Source organism: Amphiura filiformis, chromosome 10, assembly GCF_039555335.1.
Source record: "Amphiura filiformis chromosome 10, Afil_fr2py, whole genome shotgun sequence".
NCBI lineage: Eukaryota > Metazoa > Echinodermata > Ophiuroidea > Amphilepidida > Amphiuridae > Amphiura > Amphiura filiformis.
This window is the reverse complement of record NC_092637.1, coordinates 28,134,791-28,158,688: the sequence shown is the minus strand read 5'-3', so window position 1 is coordinate 28,158,688 and position 23,898 is coordinate 28,134,791. Positions and strand designations below refer to the sequence as shown.

The window sequence follows — 23,898 nt, the reverse complement described above, 5'->3', positions numbered from 1 at the left end:
GATATGATATGATATGATATATATCCTAATTATAATCTAAAACAGCAGTCACGCTTACGCTAGGCCATGTAATCCATGAATGTTCATACCCATATGTAGCGTGTGCAATGAGTGAACCAACTCTATCGTTCAGGGAAGCACATCATTCGTGTGCTTGAACAAAGAACATATGAGCTTGCGTTTGCGTTTGATACACACATATGTACAGTCGCACAGTAAAGTCAAGGGTCTTCAATAATGCTGTTTTTTTGGTATCAGAATAATTCTAAAAGATCAATCTATGTGAATATGTTCTCCATTTTGGTATGAAGTAGGAAATATTTGAGATATGGCAAATTCACAATGTTAAGTTACTTTTGGGACACGCTGTATAATACTATTCTCATCAGTAATGTCAGTTTAAAACATAGTGTAAAAATCCAAACATTATAGTTTTCTCCTGACATTTACCGAAGAAATGAAAAAATTATTGCTTTTCATTTGAGCGAGAAAATTACTTATGAATTGAAAAGGTGTAACTAAAAATTTTGCTAATTTCAACACCGAATTCTTTCGTTTCTAGCACCTAATTAAGTGACTGAGTGGGTCATGTTTAACAATAGATCGACTGACTAGCCTTCTGCGTGTAACATTCTCAAAATAAATCATGTTTGCGCCGCCTAATGGGCGGTGCAACATCATTAAATGACGTTATTTTGTCAATCAAGCCATATGAACAGCTGGCAAAAAACGTTATTTAATAAATGTTCGTATCTTTATGTTTCATTTAGCTTGGCATTGTTGCTTCGTACAGACCGAAGGACGATCACTGAAGATAAATAAGGTAAGATCACTCTCTCTTTTTTTGTCATTTTGATCGAACAGGTATGATCTGCGAATGGACACACTTGTTTTTATTTTTCAGTCTGAAAGGGCGGACCTGGTTTAGTGGTATGATATCATAAGGGTGCAACAAATGTTTAAAAAGATCATTTTAAATGACTTTCATCCTTTCTTGACCATTAAAAGTTAAATAATTCAAGTTTAAGTATGATGCTGACTCAAACCAGTTATAATGCAGCATGTACATTGCTAACCACGTGTTATCTACTGAAGATAGCAACATTAATCAGACAGGGCTCAATTCTGTGCTTCTCAACCTTTCAGATGTTTTTAATTGAGTCAGAGGACACATGTAAAAGTTGAAACAAATTTATCCAGATATATTGTCAAGTAGGCAACACCATAATTGGACTTTTTACTCATGAAACCAGCAGCCCTCACCCAGCACCCATTTTTTTTGGAGTTTTCTTGATTAATCTTGCTAGTAAATAGTCAAAACTGCTTGAGGGATGTCTTCTTTAAATTCATCCATGATGCCTTGATGATCATACGCCTGAACAAAAACATGATCCTAGCATCCTATTTTTATGACATTTTTCAGCAGTTATCAACGAAAAAAGCTTTTTGTACTTAAGCATGATGTAGCCAAAGGTTTCCAGTGGTATAAAAATCTCAACTTGTTTTTCGAGAAAAGTGGGGGATGAGGTTGTGGATCACGAAATACCCTTTTGAGCAGGCTATAACCTATTAATGACAAAATCCCATTTTCTTACGGAAAGAGGAGCCTTATGTGCCCCAATAACTTCTTAATAGGTAGTACACGCACAAACATTGCATTTCTTGGATCCGTGGGGCCCGACGCATAATTTGACAAATTTGAAAGTGTTGTTGAGATCAAATTATTTTTTTCTCCTTATACGATCCTATAGGGTCACGGGGGGGGGTCTTTATGAGGGTTACGGTCTTAAATGACTGTTTGACAGACAACACGTTCGAGTTCAGCATACCCAAATTACCAGAAACAAGCTGGTTACCAACTTTTACCCAAACTTTCCTGTTGGAATGCAAGTTTTTTTTCCAAAATAGAACCAGACTATAAATTTAGAAAACATATGTTTCCAAATAGTTAAGGGTTAAAAAAATACCCTACCCCTCTAAAATTACAAAACATTTCTTTGCGTTAACTTGACATAAATTTCGTTGATTTGAAAAATAAAAACCCTATGAATAAAGGAATCATTTCCCCCTACCCTCCCAAAGTTCTGTCACTAAAAAGTCATTTTGTTTTGGCCAAAATAAAAGTTGCACTTTTCCACATCCTATACATGTAATGTACAAAAACATTCTTTTGATTGATTTAATGGTTTTTTGTTTTCTTTAATTTGTATGTATAAGATAACTCAGTCACCCATGCAATCATATTGCAGTTTAAAACAATAATTCATTGACATGTACGGGTTGTTTCTAGAATATTTTATTGAGCCGGTTTTTCTAAAATGTTGAAATCAATTTAGGAGTTACAAAACATTTCTTTGCATTTCCTTGCATTTATTTTGTTGATTTGAAAAATTTAAAAACCTGTGAATAGAGGCATGTTTTTCCTACCCTATCAATGTTAGCCCTTTTCAAAATGCTTTTGTTTTGGTCAAAAATATTCACATTCTCAAAAATGATGCTTTAAAAAGCTGCATTATTAAACATCCCATACATGTAATGTACAAAACATTCTCGATATCAATGTTATGATTGATTTAATTGTCTTCTTTTCCATCCAGTCACTCATGCAACCATTATTTTGACATAAATGAGGATGTTGAAAATTGCAACCTTTTCTGAAAGCATCATATTTTGGAAAATGTGATTATTTTTAGAAGAAAAAACTATTTCTTTTATTCACAGGTTTTTAATTTTTTTCAAATAAATGAAATGTATGTCAAGTTTAGCACGGAAATTTTTTGTAAATTTAAGGGGGGCATTTTTGTGAGCCCTTTAGCGATGCTTGACATTACCATATTTATCATGTCAATAGGTACAGCCGTCCACAAAGAGCGAAAGAGGTATTAAGGAGAAAAATCAATTAGGAAATCAATCAGAGAAAACATAGCGACTAAAAGTTATTTAGCAAAGTGTTTCTTTTCTTAAAAGCCCGATTGCATTTTCATGTTTTTAAAAAGAAAGAAAATTGACAAAAAGAAAAGAAAAAAGAAATTACAAGGCACCGTTCACAAACACTTGTTAGGGGGGAGGGGCTGATGCCGAAAGGGGGAGCCCTGAAAATATTTGACCCTCCTAAGGGGGAGGGGCCCTGAAAAAAAATTACCACACATTTTCCTGGGAAAATTGAATTAATATGCTTTTCTATGGGGTTGACCCATAATTTTCATGGAAAGGAGGGCCCTGGAAAATTTTCGCGATGAAATTTTTTGCATCAGGCCCTCCTAACAAGTGTTTATGAACGGTCCCCAAACGTAAAAGAAGCCCCAAATTTGAAAAATATTCTTTGTGTCTTTATCCTTTTTACCAACAAATGTGAAATTTACATCTTTTTACGTAACACATTTCATAACTAGTGAAGGAGGCCATCCAAATCAAGAACTAAATCGCGATCAAAGAAAATAATTTCCGTCCTTATACAACGCACCTCATTTGATCAAAAATCACCAATGGTTAACAAAAGGGCAAGGACCACATCAGAGGACTTCTTCTGATTGAGATGTGTTTCACACATCGTGACATCGGACATTCCAGGTTAGTTGTATTCATTGTGCTGACAGTCAGTTAAACATTTGGAAAATTGTATGAACGTACGTTTGAGTCCTTTCAAAGATTTATGGCCCAACTATATAGTTGACAACGTCTGGTGTCTGCTGACAAATTATTATAACGTTCCTTTTTGGAAAGAAGTCGTATCAGATGAGTTTAATTATTATGGTTAATGGGGTGATCATCACCATGTTTCATTCTCACTATATTAAATAAGAATGAAGAAGCTGAGTACTTTTAGTAGGAGAAAAAATATTAAAACAAAATAATTGATTAGAATTCAAAAATATAGCTTTCCATAAATGGGACCAAGTTAGAAAAAGGATAAAGACACAAAGAATTCTTGCAATGTTTTTTGGTAGATAGTGTTCTTCGATGGCTTGTTAGAAATGTGTTTCCTTTATTTTACATTTAGATACAAGGATTGAACTGTCTTGGAGGAATCAGAACGGCATTTCGAAAATGTACAACGCACGAGTTTTAGTTCTGTTACTACTTTTAGCAGCTGTTTCTTCTGTAATGGCTCAAGGGCAAGGGCAAGGGCAAGGGCAAGGACAGGGACAAGGACAAGGACAAGGACATGGACATGCTTATGGACATGACAAATGCAATCCTATTCGCCCGTGTCAAAATGGAGGTACTTGTACACGCGCCACCTGTACATGTGTGGCCGGCTTCACTGGAGTCAGATGTGAAACAGGTAAGTTCAAAACTAAGCTTCTGTTAAGTAAACACAAATTAGATATAAGAACGACGATTTGTTAATGAATGCGATTCTAATGTGTTGAACTTGCGGTAGTTGTTAAATGGAATTTAAGTTGCACATATTATGTTGCCGATCGCATAAATATATGTAGTTGAAAAGCGACTACTTGCAGATTATTAAATGACTGTGATTTTAATACTAGACTTTTTTTTTTATATAGGAAACAGTTGGAATATTATAGGCTGTTAAAATGTATAGTATTATGGACGTGTATTATGTATAGGCACCGGTATAGGCATGACATTGAAATGAGTTGCAAAATACAAAGTCGAGGCTCTCTTAAAAGGCCAAGCTTTACTTAAAATGGATGAATTGATACTCTTTTGAAAGTTCAAGATATCCCCAACAATTGAAGACGTTTGATGTTATAGTAACACAACAACTGAATACACAAAACATAGAGGCTTGAATATAGACCTATACGTGGCCCAAGTCCCAACAATATATGTGGGTGGGTGTGGGGTGTGTGGGGGTGTGTGTGGGTGTGTGTGTGGGGGTGTAGTACTCAACATTTAAATCACAATGCAATGCAAACGAAAATGCAATTCTTTATTTTTATTGTTTAGAAATATCCCCATTTAATCTCTTATTAAGTGTGAATATAGATAAATCTATTGTGGTTGACGGAAGAAAGGGATCACCAAAATTCACTCAGATAAGGTGATATTCCTATGGTAAACTCACAGTGTTTCTACTTTAAGAAACAAGCTAAATTAAAAAAAGTGCATATTTCACAATTTTTTTCGGCTTACAACTACACGTTTCTTAACATATGGGTATGCCATTCCTTTCTTCTTCCATATATCGTACTAATATTATAAAATTATATTGTCAATAGAGTTATCTTGATAATATCTGAAATATGAAATATCGGTGTTTCTAATTTTGGAAAAAGAAAGTGTGATGCATTTCCCCAAAACGTGATTTTTGGCCCAAAATGGATAAATTTGGATGCTCATTTTTTGCTTGGTCTGTCTTTTTTATTTTTTATTATTTTTATTTTTTTATTTAATTTATAATACAAGGTGGTATGAAGTTGCAATTTGAGGAATCATTTAGTGGACTTAAATGATCCCCAAATCACCTACTTTTTTCTTAAATCTTCTGTTCACAAGGTGTTCTTTTGTGATCACTAAAGCGGAGATCTCGAAATTTCTCATATTTTTCTTAATTTTTGGTCAAAAATGAGAAAAAAATCAAATTTGGCACTAATAGTGACAAATAATACCTTTATATAAAGGGAATTATTTCCTGAACACAAAACAAAAAGAAAAACTGCAAAAAGTCACACCGTTTTTGAAATAATGCATTTTTTTTCACATTTTAATGAAAACAATCAAAGTCCTGAATTACATGTACTGAGCATGCTCATAGGAACATGCCATTTTTCTTAATATGGGTATTTACCTCGATTGAGGGGCTGGAGCATGAACGTAATTCATTTGCTTTAAAGTAATTATATAACTTAATGTCTATGTAAGCAAGTTGGTTTTGTAACATAAAGAAGTTTTATGTAATTTGTCACAAATATTGGATTATTCCATTTAATCAATAGGGGTGTTTACCCAAATGAAGAGAGAAACCCTTACAAATTATTAATTAAATCAACTTAATTTATAAATGAAAATACTAATTTGAATACTTCCAAAGTTTTAAACAAAATCAGAATTAAAGCATGTTATTTCAAATGGTATTCCATTCTATTACACAGGAGGGACCCAAGACTTTTTCACCATTTTTTTTCCAACAAAAAAAATTAAATCAAATTAAAAAGAAAAAGTTCCAAGGCCTTTATCATAAAGCACGCGTAAAAAAAGAAGAACAATTTCGTAGGCCTTATTACATTGAAGAGGGGAAAAGGAATTGTTCTTTTATTCTATTTTTATTTATTTATTTTAATTTTGACCAACTTTGAGAAATTTGCACCAAAAATGGTCAAAAAATGCAAAATTTTCAAAAAATCATAAAAAAGCCCGATTTTCGCCCAAATTTCAAATATTTTTGGTAAAGTTGGTCAAAATTCAAAAAAATGAAAAACGGTCCCTAGATATTTGTATCTAGTTTTCAAAAATTAATAAAACAAATTTTTTGGCCAAACAATTTTTTTGTTACGTTGCACAAAAAAATTTGGGCCCAAAAAACCGTTTTTTTGGGATTTTCTCAAAAAATGAGCATTTTGGCCCAAATTGGACCTCACAGATGAATTCATCAAGTCATTTCCATTCTAAAAATGTATACTTTTATATTCTTTAGACTAATAAATTAGCAGTTATGAGGCCCGAAAGTTTTCATAATTCCAGGGTTCAGACCAACCTTAAATATATTTATTAACCCTAACCCTCCTGTATACTACAAAATACTACTTGATATATGCGCTGTTCGTGCATGCATCCCACGTGGTGTGATGACGCAATCGCCCTAAGTGCCCTTCCACGGTTTCGCTGGCCAAAAAGCCCTTAGGCGGTTAGGGTTAGGTTACCACTATCGAAACTCAGTACAGGCTTCCTTAACCCTAACCCTCCTGTATACTACAAAATACTACTTGATATATGTGAGGGGTCTCGGGTTCGAATCCCACCCAGAGCAAACAACTTCGTTCTTTCTTTTCTCTCTTTATTCTTTCCTTCTTTCCCTTCCCGTCGCCAAAAAGCCCTTAGGCGGTTAGGGTTAGGTTACCACTATCGAAACTCAGTATAGGCTTCCTTAACCCTAACCCTCCTGTATACTACAAAATACTACTTGATATATGCGCTGTTCGTGCATGCATCCCACGTGGTGTGATGACGCAATCGCCCTAAGTGATATAGGCACGGTTTTGCTGGCCAGCGAAGCCCAAGACCCGTGGCAAAGTGTCGCCGACCGAGTGCTTGGCATGCGAGGGGTCTCGGGTCCCGCCCAGAGCAAACAACTGAATCCCGCCCAGAGCAAACAACTTTTTTCGTTCTTTCTTCTTTCTCATCTTTTTCATTCTTTGAAAAATCCTTGTACAAAGACACTTTTTTTGGATAAGTCGACCACAAGGGTTTCAAATTTGACATTACTTTGACATTACATCATTTTACCCAGAAATCCAAGATGGTGGCCGCCGGCATCTTGAAAAAAATAAGTTTTGAACCAGATCGTGTACAAAGACACTTTTTTCCGGTAAATCTAATCTGACATCGTTAGAAAATAATTTTTGCCCAGAAATCCAAGATGGCCCCATTTGGTAGAGCGTAAATGTGATTTTGAATGAGAGCAGAAGCATAAGTGTGTCATTTCCGCCTTATCTGGGGTTCATGTCTCTTATATGGGGTTTCAACTGCCTTATCTTGGGTTTACATCCTTATCTATGGATAAAAGCGCCTTATCTGTGGTTTAGACGGTTTTATCATGGGTTTCATTTCCTTACCTGTGGCTAAGATGCCTTAACCTTAGCATATCGCAGTCTAAACCCAGATAAGGCATATAAACCCCAGATAATGCGCCGTAACCCCAGATAAGCGACGTAGACCCCAGATAAAGCAGTTTAAACCCCAAATAAGGCGCCTTAACCTAAATAAGGAACATAAACCCAGAAAAGACATCTAAACCCCACATAAGGTGCCTTAACTCTAGATAAGGGTTGTTAACCTCAGATAAGGGTCGTAAATCTCAGATAAGGCATCTAAACCCAAGATAAGGCGCCTTAACCCCAGATAAGAGACGTAAACTCAGATATGGCAGTTTAAACCCCAGATAAGGCGCCGTCTGGGTTTTACTTCTCTTATATTAGGTTTATGTTCCTTATTTATGGTTAAGGCGCCTTATTTGGGGTTGGGACTGGTTTATCTGAGGTGTACGTCCCTTATCTGGGGTTACGGCGCCTTATCGGGGTTTAAACTGTCATATCTGAGTTTACGTCTCTTATCTGGGGTTAAGGCGCCTTATCTTGGGTTTAGATGTCTTATCTGAGGTTTACGACCCTTATCTGGGGTTAACGACCCGTATCTAGAGTTTGGGCACCTTATGTGGGGTTTAGATGCCTTATCTTAGGTTTATGTTCCTCATTTAGGGTTAAAGCACCTTGTTTGGGGGTTGGACTGCTTTATTGGCGGTCTACGTCCCTTATCGGGGGTTACGGCGCATTATCTGGGGTTTAGATGCCTTATCTGGGTTTAGACTGCGATATGCTAAGGTTAAGGCATCTTAGCCACAGGTAAGGAACGTAAACCCAGGATAAGGCCGTCTAAACCACAGGTAAGGCGCCTTATCCCTAGATAAGGGATGTAAACCCAAGATAAGGCAGTTTAAACCCCATATAAGGGACATGAACCCCAGATAAGGCGGAAATGACACATTTATGCTTCTGCTTTCATTCAAAAATCACATTTACGCTCTACCAAATGGGGCCATCTTGGATTTCTGGGCAAAATTATTTTGTAACGTCAAATTAATGTCAGATTCGGATTTCTTGGGGTCGACTTACCGGAAAAAGTGTCTTTGTACACGATTTTAGGTAATCGGGTTCAAAACTTATTTTTTTCAAGATGGCGCCAGCGGCCAGCATCTTGGATTTCTGGGTAAATATGAGTTCGTAATGTCAAAGTAATTGTCAAATTTGAAATCCTCGTGGTCGACTTATCCAAAAAAGTGTCTTTGTACACGATTTAAGGTCCTCTTGTTCTAAACTAAATTTTTCAAGATGGTGCCGGCCACCATCTTGGATTTCTGGGTGAAAATGATGCCGTAATGTCAAACTAATGTCAGAATCGGAATCCTTGTACTCGACATATCCGAAAAAGTGTCTTTGTGCATGATTATAGGTGCTCTGGTTCAAAACTTAAATTTTCAAAATGGTGGTGGCGGCCATTTTGGATTTTGGCCTCTAGCGAAAAATGCCGGGATTTTCGCGAGGGACATGGTGGCAATTATTTTTCTAAATGGTCCATAGAAGTCGAATCAATCGTCAAACCTTACTAGCCAGAGAGTGGTCACCAAAGTGAACTTTTTTCCCTAACTATAACAGAAGTTATTCAAACAGGTTCAGCCATAATAAACCTAGAGCAAATCAGGGTGGTACACAAGAAGGAGATCTCAGTTTAATTCACAGCATAGTGCTGGTGGTAGAGGTACCCCAGGGAGTTCAGGTAACAAATCAAAATTTGGGACTGAATTTAAATCCAAAGTAACTTGTACTCACTGTAAGAGACCAGGGCATACGATGACCCAGTGTTATTTCTTAAAAGGCAGACAAGACGCACAAAAACAGCAGCAAACTGCTAGTAATACTGTGGGATGTGCAGTGTCACTTGAGTCAAAGAAAAAAGTCAGTCAAATCAAGAAACAAGAATTCCCACAAAAGGGAGGTGACACAGACAAGGTGTGTGAGGAATTTGAACCTTTTGTGTTAGAGGGAGTAGTATCACTAGGTGATAATGGTAGTCCAAAGCCCATTAAGATTGTGCGAGACACATGTTGTGCACGGTCTATGATTCTGGAAGGAACTTTGCCCTCTAATGAGGATAGCTCAGCTGGTAATGCTTTGATCCAGGGTATTGGGATGGAAATACTTAATGTACCTCTCCACAAAGTTAACTTGACATCTGACTTGGTTTCTGGTCCTGTAACCATAGGAGTTAGACATGAATTACCAGTCAAGGGAGTGTCCATCCTAGCAAAAAACAAAACGTTTTCGACATCATTCGCAAAAGGTTATAAAAGGTTGTCAGAAAACGTTTAAATGTCGGGTTATATAAAGGGTATATTAAGGGTATAAAACGTTTTCATAACCTTAAAACACATTTTTGATAATCTACTGCTCAGCAAACAAAAATGTTTTACAGAAAACGTTTAAATGTCGGGTTATATAAAGGGTATAAAACGTTTTAATAACATTCCAAAAACATTCTTGAAAACTTGATACAAAACATTCTAAACAGAATGTTATTTGGGGGTTGAAAAAATATTTTGCGAAAAATGTTTGCCCAAAATATTTTCAATAACGTTTTAAAAACGTTTTCATGACCTTTATATAACCTGACATTTAAATGTTATTAAAAGATTTTGAAAAAAACATTTTAAGAACATTTTTGTGTTTGCTGGGTTCAAATATTTTAACATAAATGTTATTTAAGTATTGACACAATATTTGGCAAAAATGTTTGCAAAAATAGTTTACAATAACATTTTTTGAAAACATTTAAAAATATTGTTGTAGTGTGTTTTCATACAAAACGTTTTAAAACGTTATCATGACCCTTATATAACCCGACATTTTAATGTTATTAAAACGTTTTTACCTAAACCAAAAGTTTCTGGGTGAAAATGATGCCGTAATGTCAAACTAATGTCAGAATCGGAATCCTTGTACTCGACATATCCGAAAAAGTGTCTTTGTGCATGATTATAGGTGCTCTGGTTCAAAACTTAAATTTTCAAAATGGTGGTGGCGGCCATTTTGGATTTTGGCCTCTAGCGAAAAATGCCGGGATTTTCGCGAGGGACATGGTGGCAATTATTTTTCTAAATGGTCCATAGAAGTCGAATCAATCGTCAAACCTTACTAGCCAGAGAGTGGTCACCAAAGTGAACTTTTTCCCCTAACTATAACAGAAGTTATTCAAACAGGTTCAGCCATAATAAACCTAGAGCAAATCAGGGTGGTACACAAGAAGGGAGATCTCAGTTTAATTCACAGCATAGTGCTGGTGGTAGAGGTACCCCAGGGAGTTCAGGTAACAAATCAAAATTTGGGACTGAATTTAAATCCAAAGTAACTTGTACTCACTGTAAGAGACCAGGGCATACGATGACCCAGTGTTATTTCTTAAAAGGCAGACAAGACGCACAAAAACAGCAGCAAACTGCTAGTAATACTGTGGGATGTGCAGTGTCACTTGAGTCAAAGAAAAAAGTCAGTCAAATCAAGAAACAAGAATTCCCACAAAGGGAGGTGACACAGACAAGGTGTGTGAGGAATTTGAACCTTTTGTGTTAGAGGGAGTAGTATCACTAGGTGATAATGGTAGTCCAAAGCCCATTAAGATTGTGCGAGACACATGTTGTGCACGGTCTATGATTCTGGAAGGAACTTTGCCCTCTAATGAGGATAGCTCAGCTGGTAATGCTTTGATCCAGGGTATTGGGATGGAAATACTTAATGTACCTCTCCACAAAGTTAACTTGACATCTGACTTGGTTTCTGGTCCTGTAACCATAGGAGTTAGACATGAATTACCAGTCAAGGGAGTGTCCATCCTAGCAAAAACAAAACGTTTTCGACATCATTCGCAAAAGGTTATAAAAGGTTGTCAGAAAACGTTTAAATGTCGGGTTATATAAAGGGTATATTAAGGGTATAAAACGTTTTCATAACCTTAAAACACATTTTTGATAATCTACTGCTCAGCAAACAAAAATGTTTTACAGAAAACGTTTAAATGTCGGGTTATATAAAGGGTATAAAACGTTTTAATAACATTCCAAAAACATTCTTGAAAACTTGATACAAAACATTCTAAACAGAATGTTATTTGGGGGTTGAAAAATATTTTGCGAAAATGTTTGCCCAAAATATTTTCAATAACGTTTTAAAAATGTTTTCATGACCTTTATATAACCCGACATTTAAATGTTATTAAAAGATTTTGAAAAAAACATTTTAAGAACATTTTTGTGTTTGCTGGGTTCAAATATTTTAACATAAATGTTATTTAAGTATTGACACAATATTTGGCAAAAATGTTTGCAAAAATAGTTTACAATAACATTTTTTGAAAACATTTAAAAATATTGTTGTAGTGTGTTTTCATACAAAACGTTTTAAAACGTTATCATGACCCTTATATAACCCGACATTTTAATGTTATTAAAACGTTTTTACCTAAACCAAAAGCCAAAATATAACTTATTTAAAACGTTTTAAAACGTTTTTGTGTTTAAGGATGTTGCTAGGAAATGATTTGGCAGGGGGGGAAGTTTTTTCCTGACCCAATAGTCACAGATAAGCCCTGTATACAGGATGATAATAGTGAGGAAGAGGAGATATTTCCTGCATGTGCAGTGACACGGGCAATGAGTAAGAAGGCCTCATTAGAAACAATTGAGGACAACCAAATTGACGACTTAGGCTACAATTTGGAAGACACATTTGTGTCAAAGTTGAATGAGAAAGAAGATAAACTTCCTTCTCCTGGGGATAAAAATACCCCTAAGAATGACACAGCCTCTGAGCATGAACAAATTGGGGATACATTGAAAGATCCATTAAGTCATGACAAGCTGATTCTGGAGCAACAAAATGACCCAGAACTCAAAGCGATCAATCAAAGGGCATTGAACCTAGAAGAAGCAGAACAAAATTCTGTCTGTTTTTACAAACAAGATGGTGTGCTAATGAGAAAATGGCGCCCCCTGATGTACCTGCCGATGAAGAGTGGAAGATAGTGCACCAAATTGTGGTATCAAAAGTATACCACACTGAAGTAATTAATATAGCACATGATAGTCCCATGGCAGGGCATTTGGGTGTTAAGAAAACTCATGAAAGAATTCTGAGACATTTCTGGTGGCCCACTCTCAGAAAAGATGTTTCTGAATATTGCAAAACATGTCACATATGCCAAGTAGTAGGGAAGCCAAATCAGAAAATACCTCATGCTCCATTAAAGCCAATTCCAGCCTTTGATGAACCATTTAGTAGGGTTATTATTGATTGTGTAGGCCCCCTACCAAAGACTAAGTCAGGTAATCAGTACCTTCTGACAATTATGTGCGCGTCAACACGCTTTCCTGAAGCCATACCTTGAGAAATATTAAAGCAGTGACTATAGTGAAAGCTTTAACTAAGTTCTTCACATTTGTGGGGCTCCCCAAGTCCATACAGTCAGATCAAGGATCAAACTTTACTTCTGGAGTATTTCAACAGGTCATGTATCAATTAGGTATAGAACAGTATACCTCAAGTGCTTACCATCCAGAATCACAAGGTGCACTAGAAAGGTTCCACCACACTTTGAAAAACATGATCAGAACATACTGTTTGGAATTTCAGAGGGACTGGGATGAGGGAGTACTCTTGTTATTGTTTGCTGCTAGGAAGCTGTTCAGGAAACTTTAGGATTTAGTCCTTTGAGTTAGTGTTTGGACACACAGTGCGCGGGCCCTTAAAGTTGTTGAAAGAAAAGTGGCTCAATGAGAAATCAGATATCAATTTGTTGGATTATGTCTCCAATTTTAAGCATAGGCTTAACAGAGTAACTGATATTGCCAAAGAAAACTTGAAACAGGGTCAGGCCAAAATGAAACAATGGTATGATAAACATGCCAAAGAGAGAGTGTTCAAACCAAGTGACAAAGTTCTAGTACTGTTTTCAATTCCAGGACACCCATTACAAGCCAGATATCATGGCCCATGTGAAGTAGAGTCAAAAGTGGGTGAAATCGATTATATTATCAAGACTCCTGGTAGACGCAAGAGCAGGCAGTTATGCCACATAAATATGCTCAAAGAGTATGTTGAAAGAAGTGACAATGGCATTCCAAAACCTGTGTGTACAGTAAAATATGCTGATAATGTAGACAAACATGCCGATGTAGACAAAATCGCCAATGTAGACAAGAGTAAAGATGACAATTCTGATGTCACATTTGACCAGGATAAAGAGCTGGAGCACAAAGAGTATAATGTAAAATTGAACAATTCAGATTTGCTCATTAATTTAGATTCAAAGTTAGGTCATCTTTCTCAAGATCAACAAAGTCAAATTGCAAATTTGATTCACAAATTTGACACTTATATTTCCTGATACGCCAAGTAGAACAAGTGCTGCATTTCATGATGTAGATGTTGGTGATACAAAACCAATCAAGCAGCATCCTTATAGAGTCAATCCATTGAAAATGCAACATCTAAAAAATGAGATCAATTATATGCTAGACAATGATATCATAGAACCAAGTAGTAGTGAATGGAGTTCACCGTGTATACTTGTTCCCAAGCCTGATGGTTCATACCGATTGGTCGCAGACATGAGAGCTGCAAATGTTCATTCAAAGACAGACTCGTACCCAATTCCAAGAATTGATGATTGCATAGACAAAATTGGGAATGCAAAATTTGTTAGCAAATTTGATCTTTTAAAAGGGTACTGGCAGGTTCCACTCACAGACCGTGCCAAAGAGATTTCTGCTTTTTGTACACCATTTGGTCTTTACCAAAACAAAGTTATGCCATTCGGTTTGAAAAACGCGCCAACAACATTTCAGAGAATGGTGAACCAAATAGTGGCAGACATAGAGGGATGTGAAGCGTATGTAGATGATTCGATTGTTTACAGTCAAACTTGGGAACAACACATGGAACAACTCCATCAATTGTTTAAGAAGCTGTCAGAAGTACAATTGACAGTTAATCTGGTAAAAAGTGAGTTTTGCCATGCCACAGTCACATACTTGGGATATGTTGTAGGTCAAGGTCAGGTGAAACCTATCAAAGCCAAAGTTGAAGCAATTGAGCAATACCCCACACCTGTAAACAAGAAGGCACTCATGAGATTTCTAGGAATGGCTGGCTATTATAGAAAGTTTTGTCCAAACTTTTCAGAGATAGCAAGTCCTTTAACTGATTTGTTGAAGAAAGATGCAAAATTCATTTGGTCAGAACAGTGTGAAAACGCTTTTCACAAAGTCAAATCAATACTCATGAGTTCACCAGTACTTACTGCACCTGATTTTTAGAAGCAGTTCAAGTTGACTGTTGATGCCAGTGACATAGGCTGTGGAGGTGTTGTGATGCAAGAGGGTGAAGATCAAATAGATCACCCCATTTGTTACTTTTCAAGGAAGTTCAACAAGCACCAGAGAAATTACTCCACAATTGAGAAGGAGTGTCTAGCATTGCTATTAGCATTGCTACATTTTGATGTGTATTTGGGTACCACAGTATATCCTGTGCTTGTTTTCACAGATCACAATCCCCTCACCTTCATCAACAGGATGAAGAACAAAAACCAAAGACTGGTGAGGTGGAGTTTGACCTTGCAAGAGTACAATCTGGACATCAAACATGTTAAGGGAAAAGACAATGTAATGGCTGATGCCCTGTCCAGAATTGTATAAAAACTGACAAACAAAAATTTCCTTTTAAAGGGAAGTTGTGTGTGACAAGTAGTCACTGTGTATGATGAGTTAAGAGAGTTTATCCGATAGACTCAGATGGTAGGTGGAAGATGGGGGTCAGCAAATTTTGTTCATATCTTGTCAATCAAACATGTGTCCATGAGTATTAACAGTGGAGGTATTAAAATTTTGAGGACCCCCACTGGGAGATACTGGACCCCCTCAAAATGAACCCCTGGGATTGTCTTCTCAGACACAAAAACTTCGAAATTTGCGCTAACTTTTGACTAGAGCCACGTAATAACACCAATTTGCAGACAATTTATTTATACTTCACAGTAATTATGCACATTTTGTCTCGACAGAGCAATTACAAATTCTTTAGAAAAAGTTTGGATTGTTCCATTTTCAGAGAGGGGTGTAATGGCCTTTTCAGCAATTTTATAAATGTTAAAAATCCCAATTTTGAAGCCAAGTTTACAAGATGATTGTGAGAGTTCCCCAATATTTTTGTAAAAGTTATTGATATGTTGGATAAAGTAAATATAGGCCAAACAATTGAGCAAATAAAAATCATGGAGACTTTTTCTGTTTTAAAATGAGCACATCTTATTTTATGCCCTTTTTCAGAAAATGCAACCGCGATATTTCTAAGCTATAAACTCATGTTCGGTGATTTTCCATGTTTGAAAAGAAATTGGATAAAAAGTGAGCATATTAGAAGTAAACAACATCAACAATACTGTTGCCTAATAAGTTTGGGGCCTAAATTTTGCTGTAGAAATGCTTAAAAAAGGACTATTCCATTATTTGTTGGGTGTCAATACCCCGTGTTAGTACTAAAATTCCCTTTGTTTTGATTTAAAAATTGCATCATGCTTATATGCATCCTCAAATGAATATTATCTCTTTCTTCCAAGGTAGATATAGCCTACAATTATTTTCTATCACATGTAGTGAACAACAAAGACAATAGTAATATTGGAATGATACATTCATCAAGTAGGGGTGTTATTATGATTAACATAATGCTTATCTATCTATGATTTTAATTTTGAAATACCAATCATGCTGTTGACATTCAATTGATTTTGGGATTTGTATTGAGGTTCCTATGAGTGCTCTCTCTCTCTTCTCCTCCTCTCTCTCTCTCTCCTCTCTCTCTCCATCATATTGCATAAAAATCAACATTTTTAAGTGGCATTTTCTACCATGCGTGGCAATATTTTTCAATTTTTATATCCTCTCTAGTTGTATTAAATAAAGAATACATTTTCATTTAAGGGCTCGGATTTTTCCCAAAAAGACCTAACCTGCTTTGGTGTTTTGGAAAAAAAAAATCTATATCAGATTAAGGTCAAAATTTTCAATTGATTGTCGGTTTTATAGGTGGTACTTCACCGTTAATTTTAAAGTTTATTTTTGCATTTTTATCACAAATTATAGCGCATTGGTGACAAGTAAGGTATGTATATTATAGGGGCAAGGAGTACTAACTACTGCACTGAAAACAGTTGTGGAGTTACAGTCAAAAATGAGGGAAACCAATATTTGATCAATAAATCAATAACTACTTATCTTGAGTCACTGAAATTCCAGTGTAGTAACTGGATTCCTTGCCCCTATAATATACATAACTTTTGTTACCAGTGTTTTATTAGTTTGTGAGAAAAATGCAAAAATAGTCACAAATTTATCAAGAGGTGTAGTCCGACCTTAAGTACATATCATCATATTTATACACTTTACTTTGAGGACTGTTAAATTTAAAAAAAATGTATACATTTTTATAAAATGTGTATTATATCGCGAATTTAATATATATATTTTACATTATTTAATATCAGAAGGACATATTCTAAGGTCCCAAAAAATAATTAAAAACATCCCTATCCGAGCCCTTAAGCTTTAATTTCATGGCTATCTTTACAGAATCAGATTTTTTATTGAAACTGTTGAAAAGTGACGCTAACTATTTTGATACCAAAACTATTATCAAAACTGGCTCCGTTCGCAGTAATTCGGAGAAGGTCTACCTTTCTTGTATTAAATAATTTCATATCCATTTGAGTGATTAATAAAATAGCATGTTTTATTTACCGGGACATTTGCTCAATTCACTGGGGAATTAAAATTAGTATAAATGGCTGTTGCCATGGAAACTGTCTTCTCTTTGAATTCTCCTAATATATGTAGCCTAAAATTAAAGAATCCATGTATATCATTATCAATAACATAAAGTGTAATACAAACGTTTGTAATGCAAGTAATATGAAAATGGGTCAATTTTTGGCCAAAATTCCCCAAATTACCTATGAATTTCAAGAGGTCATAGGTCACAGAAAAATATTGTTGCTGTCATCTGGAATAAGGGAGGCAACAAAAGATGGCATAGTGGGGTTTATCTTGATGATTATGGGGATGGAACCTTCCGAGTGGACCGAGCAGTAGATTATGCCTGCGCCTGTAGCAGTTTCCAGTTTCCGTGGCAACAGCCATTTATATCCAAAGGGCAATTTTTTGGAAAATTTTAAAAGAAAATTTACCAAATGTTACGGGGAAATTCGCTTAAAAATGACTGAATGAGTATAAATGGTTGTTGCCATGGAAACTGCCTTCCCTTTATTATTATTCGAATAGCTGAAACAGTATATCAAAATATAGAATAAACCAAAATATAAAATGTAAAAAAAGAGCAAACAATTTATCTACATGTTTCATTTTTAACAGTATGTTATTTTTCTATTTCATCATTAATATCAATATTGTTATGTAATTTTTAAACTGTTGTCTAGCTTTTTTCTATAATATGAGGTTTACGGGCATGGTTCAAAGTGAAGAGTAAAAAAAGGGTAAATTTGGTCAAAATGGATTTTTGCTCGGTAGGCCCACCCTTTTTGTGGACCCCAGACCATTTTTTCATTTCATGTTGAGATAGGCCTAAGTCAAATAAGACATGACCAATTAAAGCCCACTACTAGTATTATGATTTACCCCCCCCCCCCAGGTTAATAGGATTTTGTACTTTTGTGTCATGGGCCCTTTGTAGGCCTAGTTCCTATACCCAAAGTGCTGGTACAGTCCAACCTCTCTTATCCGGCCATGATGGGACCAAGCATTGTCCGGATAAGTGAAAAATCCGGATAAGTGAATTACATGTAATTCTGCAAGTACTGAAATGGTGACAACAAAAGATTGTTTTAAACATGCTGTAATGACACTAAAAGATGGCTTTACAGTGCTTTTTACAACATAGATGTCATTCTAAGCATTCAGAGCATAGAATTACCTGTGGTAAATCATCAAAAACATATTTCCCTGTGAAAATTTCACATCCGGATAACAGAGAGATCCATATAAAAGAGGTCCGGATAAGAGAGGTTGGACTGTACATGTAAAATGATTAAAAGTCAGAATAGGAGCTTGTGATCATCATAATAATCGTGATAACGCTAAAATATAGGCCTATATGTTCATGGAGCATTATTTACTGGTGATTTTACCAATATGCTGTAAAAAAGAAGCACCCATGTACTTGGTTTGTATTCTTAATGTGGTGCTCAACTCATCAAAGCAATAACTGACTCAAGATAACTGACTCGAGATAAAGGACTGATCAACAGTGAAAAGATCATACGTTTGATGTTTGTGTAATATACAGCATCATTATACCAATGCCATACCGGTTTATGGGGAAAATATATGTTTGTGTTTTCTGAAAAGTAAAGAAGTCTCCATAATTTTTATTGCATGATATAAATAACCTATGTACAGAGCTTCTCTCCTGTAATGAACAATATGAAAAAATTGGGGAACTCTTACAATGACGTCACAAAGTAGAGGGATATTTCACTTATTTTTTCAAAAGTTGTAAAATGTGAAATATGGCCCTCCCCTGTAAATAAATGGAATATCCCAATACAAATATTTGTTGTTTTATACTTTTTTAAGAAGACGAAGGATGAAAGATTTGGTGTACAAAAATGTACTTTCATAAATGCTCGTCTTAGGTGCAAAAATATTGTTCAAAAATGGTATAAAACCGCATTTTACAAGTCAGGGAAATGCGCGTTTGGGAGTTCATGGAGCATTATTTACTGGCGATTTTACCAATGTGCTGTAAAAGAGAAGCACCCAGTTACTTTTTTTGTATTCTTAAATGTGGTGATCACCTCTTCAAAGCAATAACTGACTATTGACTCAAGGTAAGGGACTGATACAGTGAAAAGATCATACATTTGATGTTGGTGTAATATACAGCATCGTTATACCAATGCCATATATTGGGGAAATACGTGTTTGTGTTTTCTGAAAAGTAAAGAAGTCTCCATGATTTTTATTGCATCATATGAATAACCTATGTACAGAGCTTCTCTCCTGTAATGAACAATTTGAAAAAGATTGGGGAACTCTTACAATGACGTCACAAAGTAGAGGGATATTTCAGTTTTTTCAAAAGTTGTAAATGTGAAATATGGGCCCCTCCCTGTAAATAAATGGAACATCCCAATATAAATATTTATTGTTTTATATTTTTTCAAGAAGATAAAGGATGAAAGATTTCGTGCACAAAAATTTAATTTCATTAATGGTCGTCTTAGGCGCCAAAATATTGCTCAAAAATGGTATAAAACGGTATTTTACAAGTTAGGGAAATGTGTGTTAGGGGCATATTTTAGGGGTCCCATATTTCCTAGGAGGGGTATACCAGATTTTTAAACCTGATTACTGTGAACACTTATCCAAACTTATTAAATTGCCAAAATATGGTTGAAATTTGCTGACCCCCATCTTCCGCCTTTTTCCCATTTCATCGGTATTTCTCAGAAAATCTCTCTTAAATACTCAAAGTTAATAATATGTTGAAGTTGATGTAAAAGAAGAAAACACTTAAGAAAGTTTTCATTACATTCGAACTTTCTTCTTTTAAGGGGGAGGGTGTGATGTGCCCTGAGTAATTTGATTTAATTTAATTTTTTAACTTTGTTTACAAGCTGAAAGTATTTCATGAGATGGGAAACCCCCTTCTACGTGCAAGATAATGGTGTGGAAAGTCATTTTGGAATTCCCCCAAATTATTGTAAACAAAGTCAGATCTATGTTTGGAACTTGGAAATCCCCAGTTCAGTATATTGCACCATAGTCAGAAAAAAACCCAGGAAGTGATGTAATGTGAAAGGTGAATGTGTATAATTAATCTTGGGAAATCCCAAGATTGCAGCAATGTTGTGAAAATGTGATTGAAGTAATGGTTTATTAATAGATGATGGTTTTTTTGCATGAGTACTGATATAAAAAGCTGGAGGCTTTTGTGGGACTTTACAGAATGCCATGGGAGATTGAGAAACTCCACATGTGTGTGATGGTCTTCGTGCTTCAAAAAAGAAGTACATTTTAACCAGTTTATATAGCCAATAATTGAGCTAATTTTAATACAGCAACGAAGAAGACAAAAGTGCTCTTCCTCATCAAAGGATTAAAAGTTCTTCTGTCAAATTGCTGGAGTTTGCTGGGTTTGTGAAGGCCACGCATCTGTCAAAAACTCAAAAAACAGCGGAGCTGTGTTAAAGAAACCTGTTCCCTGAAAAAGAGTGATTGGTGAAAGAAACACCATTTTTGGAGAAAGCAGCGCAAGGAGATATATTTGTGGAGATAACAGCGCAAAAGGAGATTGGAGGAAGCATCATCATTTCCGTATGAGGATTTTATACGCACGGATTTATAAATGCAAGTGTACTATGGACTTCGCTGATTTTCGCAGGACAAGTTAATAAGGATATATTACATCAGTCGTCCAGAACATTGCAATAACTCTAGAATCACCAACAAGAAGACCGCTGGTTAAGTACCAATAGAATAAAACTGATTGGGTGATATTATTGTAATTGTTGTTATATGTACCAAGCATACTTTGTTTTCAATTAAAGACTTAGATTTTGTTAGCTTAAAATCAAACAGTGTATTTGTCTTGTGCATTCGTGTGAGTTCGGGTAAAAGGTGATTTTGGCCTTGAGTCAAATACGGCTCGTAACAGGGTAATTACCTAATTGGGTGTCTCCATGCAGCATGATTCTAGTATAAAACTGCATTTTGGGCCATTTTCAGAGTAATGTTTGGATACTTTCGGCTCATGTGAGCTCAATGAAATTTAATATACAGCTTCAAAGTAATATTTTCTCTGGATATGCAAAAATGAAAAGTCAAACGATAAATACAAATTATTTTTTAAGAAATTTAAAATAGCAATATATTCTGTTGTGTATTGAACATCCATTGTGGGTACAATCAACACACTTTGGCTCCACATAAGCAAAAATAAAACCATTGTGATTTTAATACTAGACTTTTTATAGGAAACAGTTGGAATATTATAGGCTGTTAAAATGTATAGTATTATGGACGTGTATTATGTATAGGCACCTGTATAGGCATGACATTGAAATGAGTTGCAAAATACAAAGTCGAGGCCCTCTTAAAAGGCCAAGCTTTACCTAATATGGATGGATTGATACTCTTTTGATATCCCCAACAATTGAAGACTTGTAGATAGTATAGTAACACAACAACTGAGTACACAAAACATAAAGGCTTGAATATAGACCTATACGTGGCCCAATATTTGAGTAAATGAGTCCCGACAATAGTGTGTAAGTAGTACTCAACATTTAAATCACAATGCAATGCAAATAAATATCGAAATACAAAAATGCAGTATTTCTATAATATTCTTTATTTTTATTTTTTAGAAATATCCCCATTTAATCTCTTATTAAGTGTGAATATAGATAAGGACCATATGATCGACGGAAGAAGGGGGATCACTCAGATAAAGTCTGTGACATTCCAATGAAAAACTCATTCTCCCAATGCAGTAAAAAAATCACAGTGTTTCTACTTTCCAGATTTAGTACTGATATTATAAAATGAGATTGTCAATAGAGTTATCTTGGTAATATCTGATTTTATAATTTTGGAAAAAAAGTGTGATACATTTCCCCCAAAACGGGATTTTTGGCCCAAAAGGGATAAATTTTGATGCTCATTTTTTTGGTTAGACAACACCTTCAAAGACACCTTTTATTATGGGTACAATTAACACACTTTGGTCCCACAAAAGCAAAAATAAAACCATTGTGTTCTAGATGCTAGAAACACTACAACAATGTTTGCATTGCTTACAAACTCAATGTTCCTCACTCATATTAAGTCTGTCACATTCCTATGATGAAATTATTCTCCCAATGCAGTAAAACAATCACAGTGTTCATAATTTAAGAAGAAAGCTTAATTAAAAAATGCAAAGTTCACCAATTTTGTCCGCTTCCTAATACACGTTTCTTAACATGTCCTGCTTAGAAGCATAATTTTAGATACAATGTTAACATGTTTATGCACTCCAGATATGAACACAATTATGTTTAAATATTTTAAACATCAACTTCCAGTCACGCTTGAATCATTTCGGGGGGAAACATATTAAACATTCTAAAGTCATTGAGAATTGGTTTAGAAGTAGTAAATCATTGGAGAGTATTGTTTTCTTTTGTCTAAAAATAACTTCTAAGCAAAGACAAAAGAAATAATAACGAAATGTTATGTCCTGCTTAGAAGCATAATTTTAGATTCAATGTTTATACTCTCCAGATATCGACGAATGCGCCAGTAACCCGTGCCAGAATGGTGGTACATGTGCAGATCATGTCAATAGCTACACATGTACATGTGTAGCAGGCTACACAGGGGCCAACTGTGAGACAGGTAAGTACAAATATGCAAGTGAAGTTGTCAAACTGTATGGTTTTTAAGTAACATATCAAAATATTTCATCACAGCTAATTTGTATTTCTATAAGTTGTAGTTTGGATAAAGGGGAAGTGAACACAATTATGTTTAAATAATTTAAACATCAACTTCCAGTCACGGTTGAGTCTTTTTTGGGGAAAACATATGAAACATTCTAAAGCCATTGAGAATTGGTTTAGAAGTAGTAAATCATTGAGGAGTATTGTTTTCTTTTGTCTAAAAATAACTTCTAAACAAAAACAAAAGAAATAATAACGAAATATTATATCCTGCTTAGAAGCATAATTTTAGATTCAATGTGGGACAAGTAAGTACAAAATATGCAAGTGAAGTTGTCAAACTGTATGGTTTTTAAGTAACATATCAAAATATTTCGTCACAGCTAATTTATATTCCTATAAGTTGTAGTATAGTTTGGATAAAGGGGAAATAAACACAATCATGTTTAAATAATTTAAACACCATCTTCCAGTCACGCTTGATTCTTTCTTTGGGAAAAATATATGGAACATTCTAAAACCATTAATATTTGCTTCATTTTAAAGACGTTAAACATTGGAGGGTATTGTTTTCTTTTGTCTAAAAATAACTTATAAACAAAGACAAAAGAAATAATAACGAACAGTTATGTCCTGATAGAAGCATAAGTTTAGATTCAATGTTTA

General features: G+C 35.2%; 1 protein-coding gene across 9 annotated transcripts in view; it reads left to right on the top strand.

The window, feature by feature from the left end:
- Positions 1-722: 722 nt before the first annotated feature.
- LOC140162710 (uncharacterized) overlaps positions 723-23,898 on the top strand; it is a 146,110-nt gene continuing 122,934 nt past the window's right edge. For all 9 annotated transcript variants that reach the window (XM_072185987.1, XM_072185990.1, XM_072185986.1 and 6 more), the window contains exons 1-3: positions 723-823; positions 4,001-4,285; positions 23,075-23,188. In XM_072185987.1, the coding sequence (XP_072042088.1) occupies positions 4,048-4,285; positions 23,075-23,188 (352 nt within the window). In that variant the 5' untranslated portion in view covers positions 723-823; positions 4,001-4,047. The remainder of the gene's footprint in view (positions 824-4,000; positions 4,286-23,074; positions 23,189-23,898) is intronic.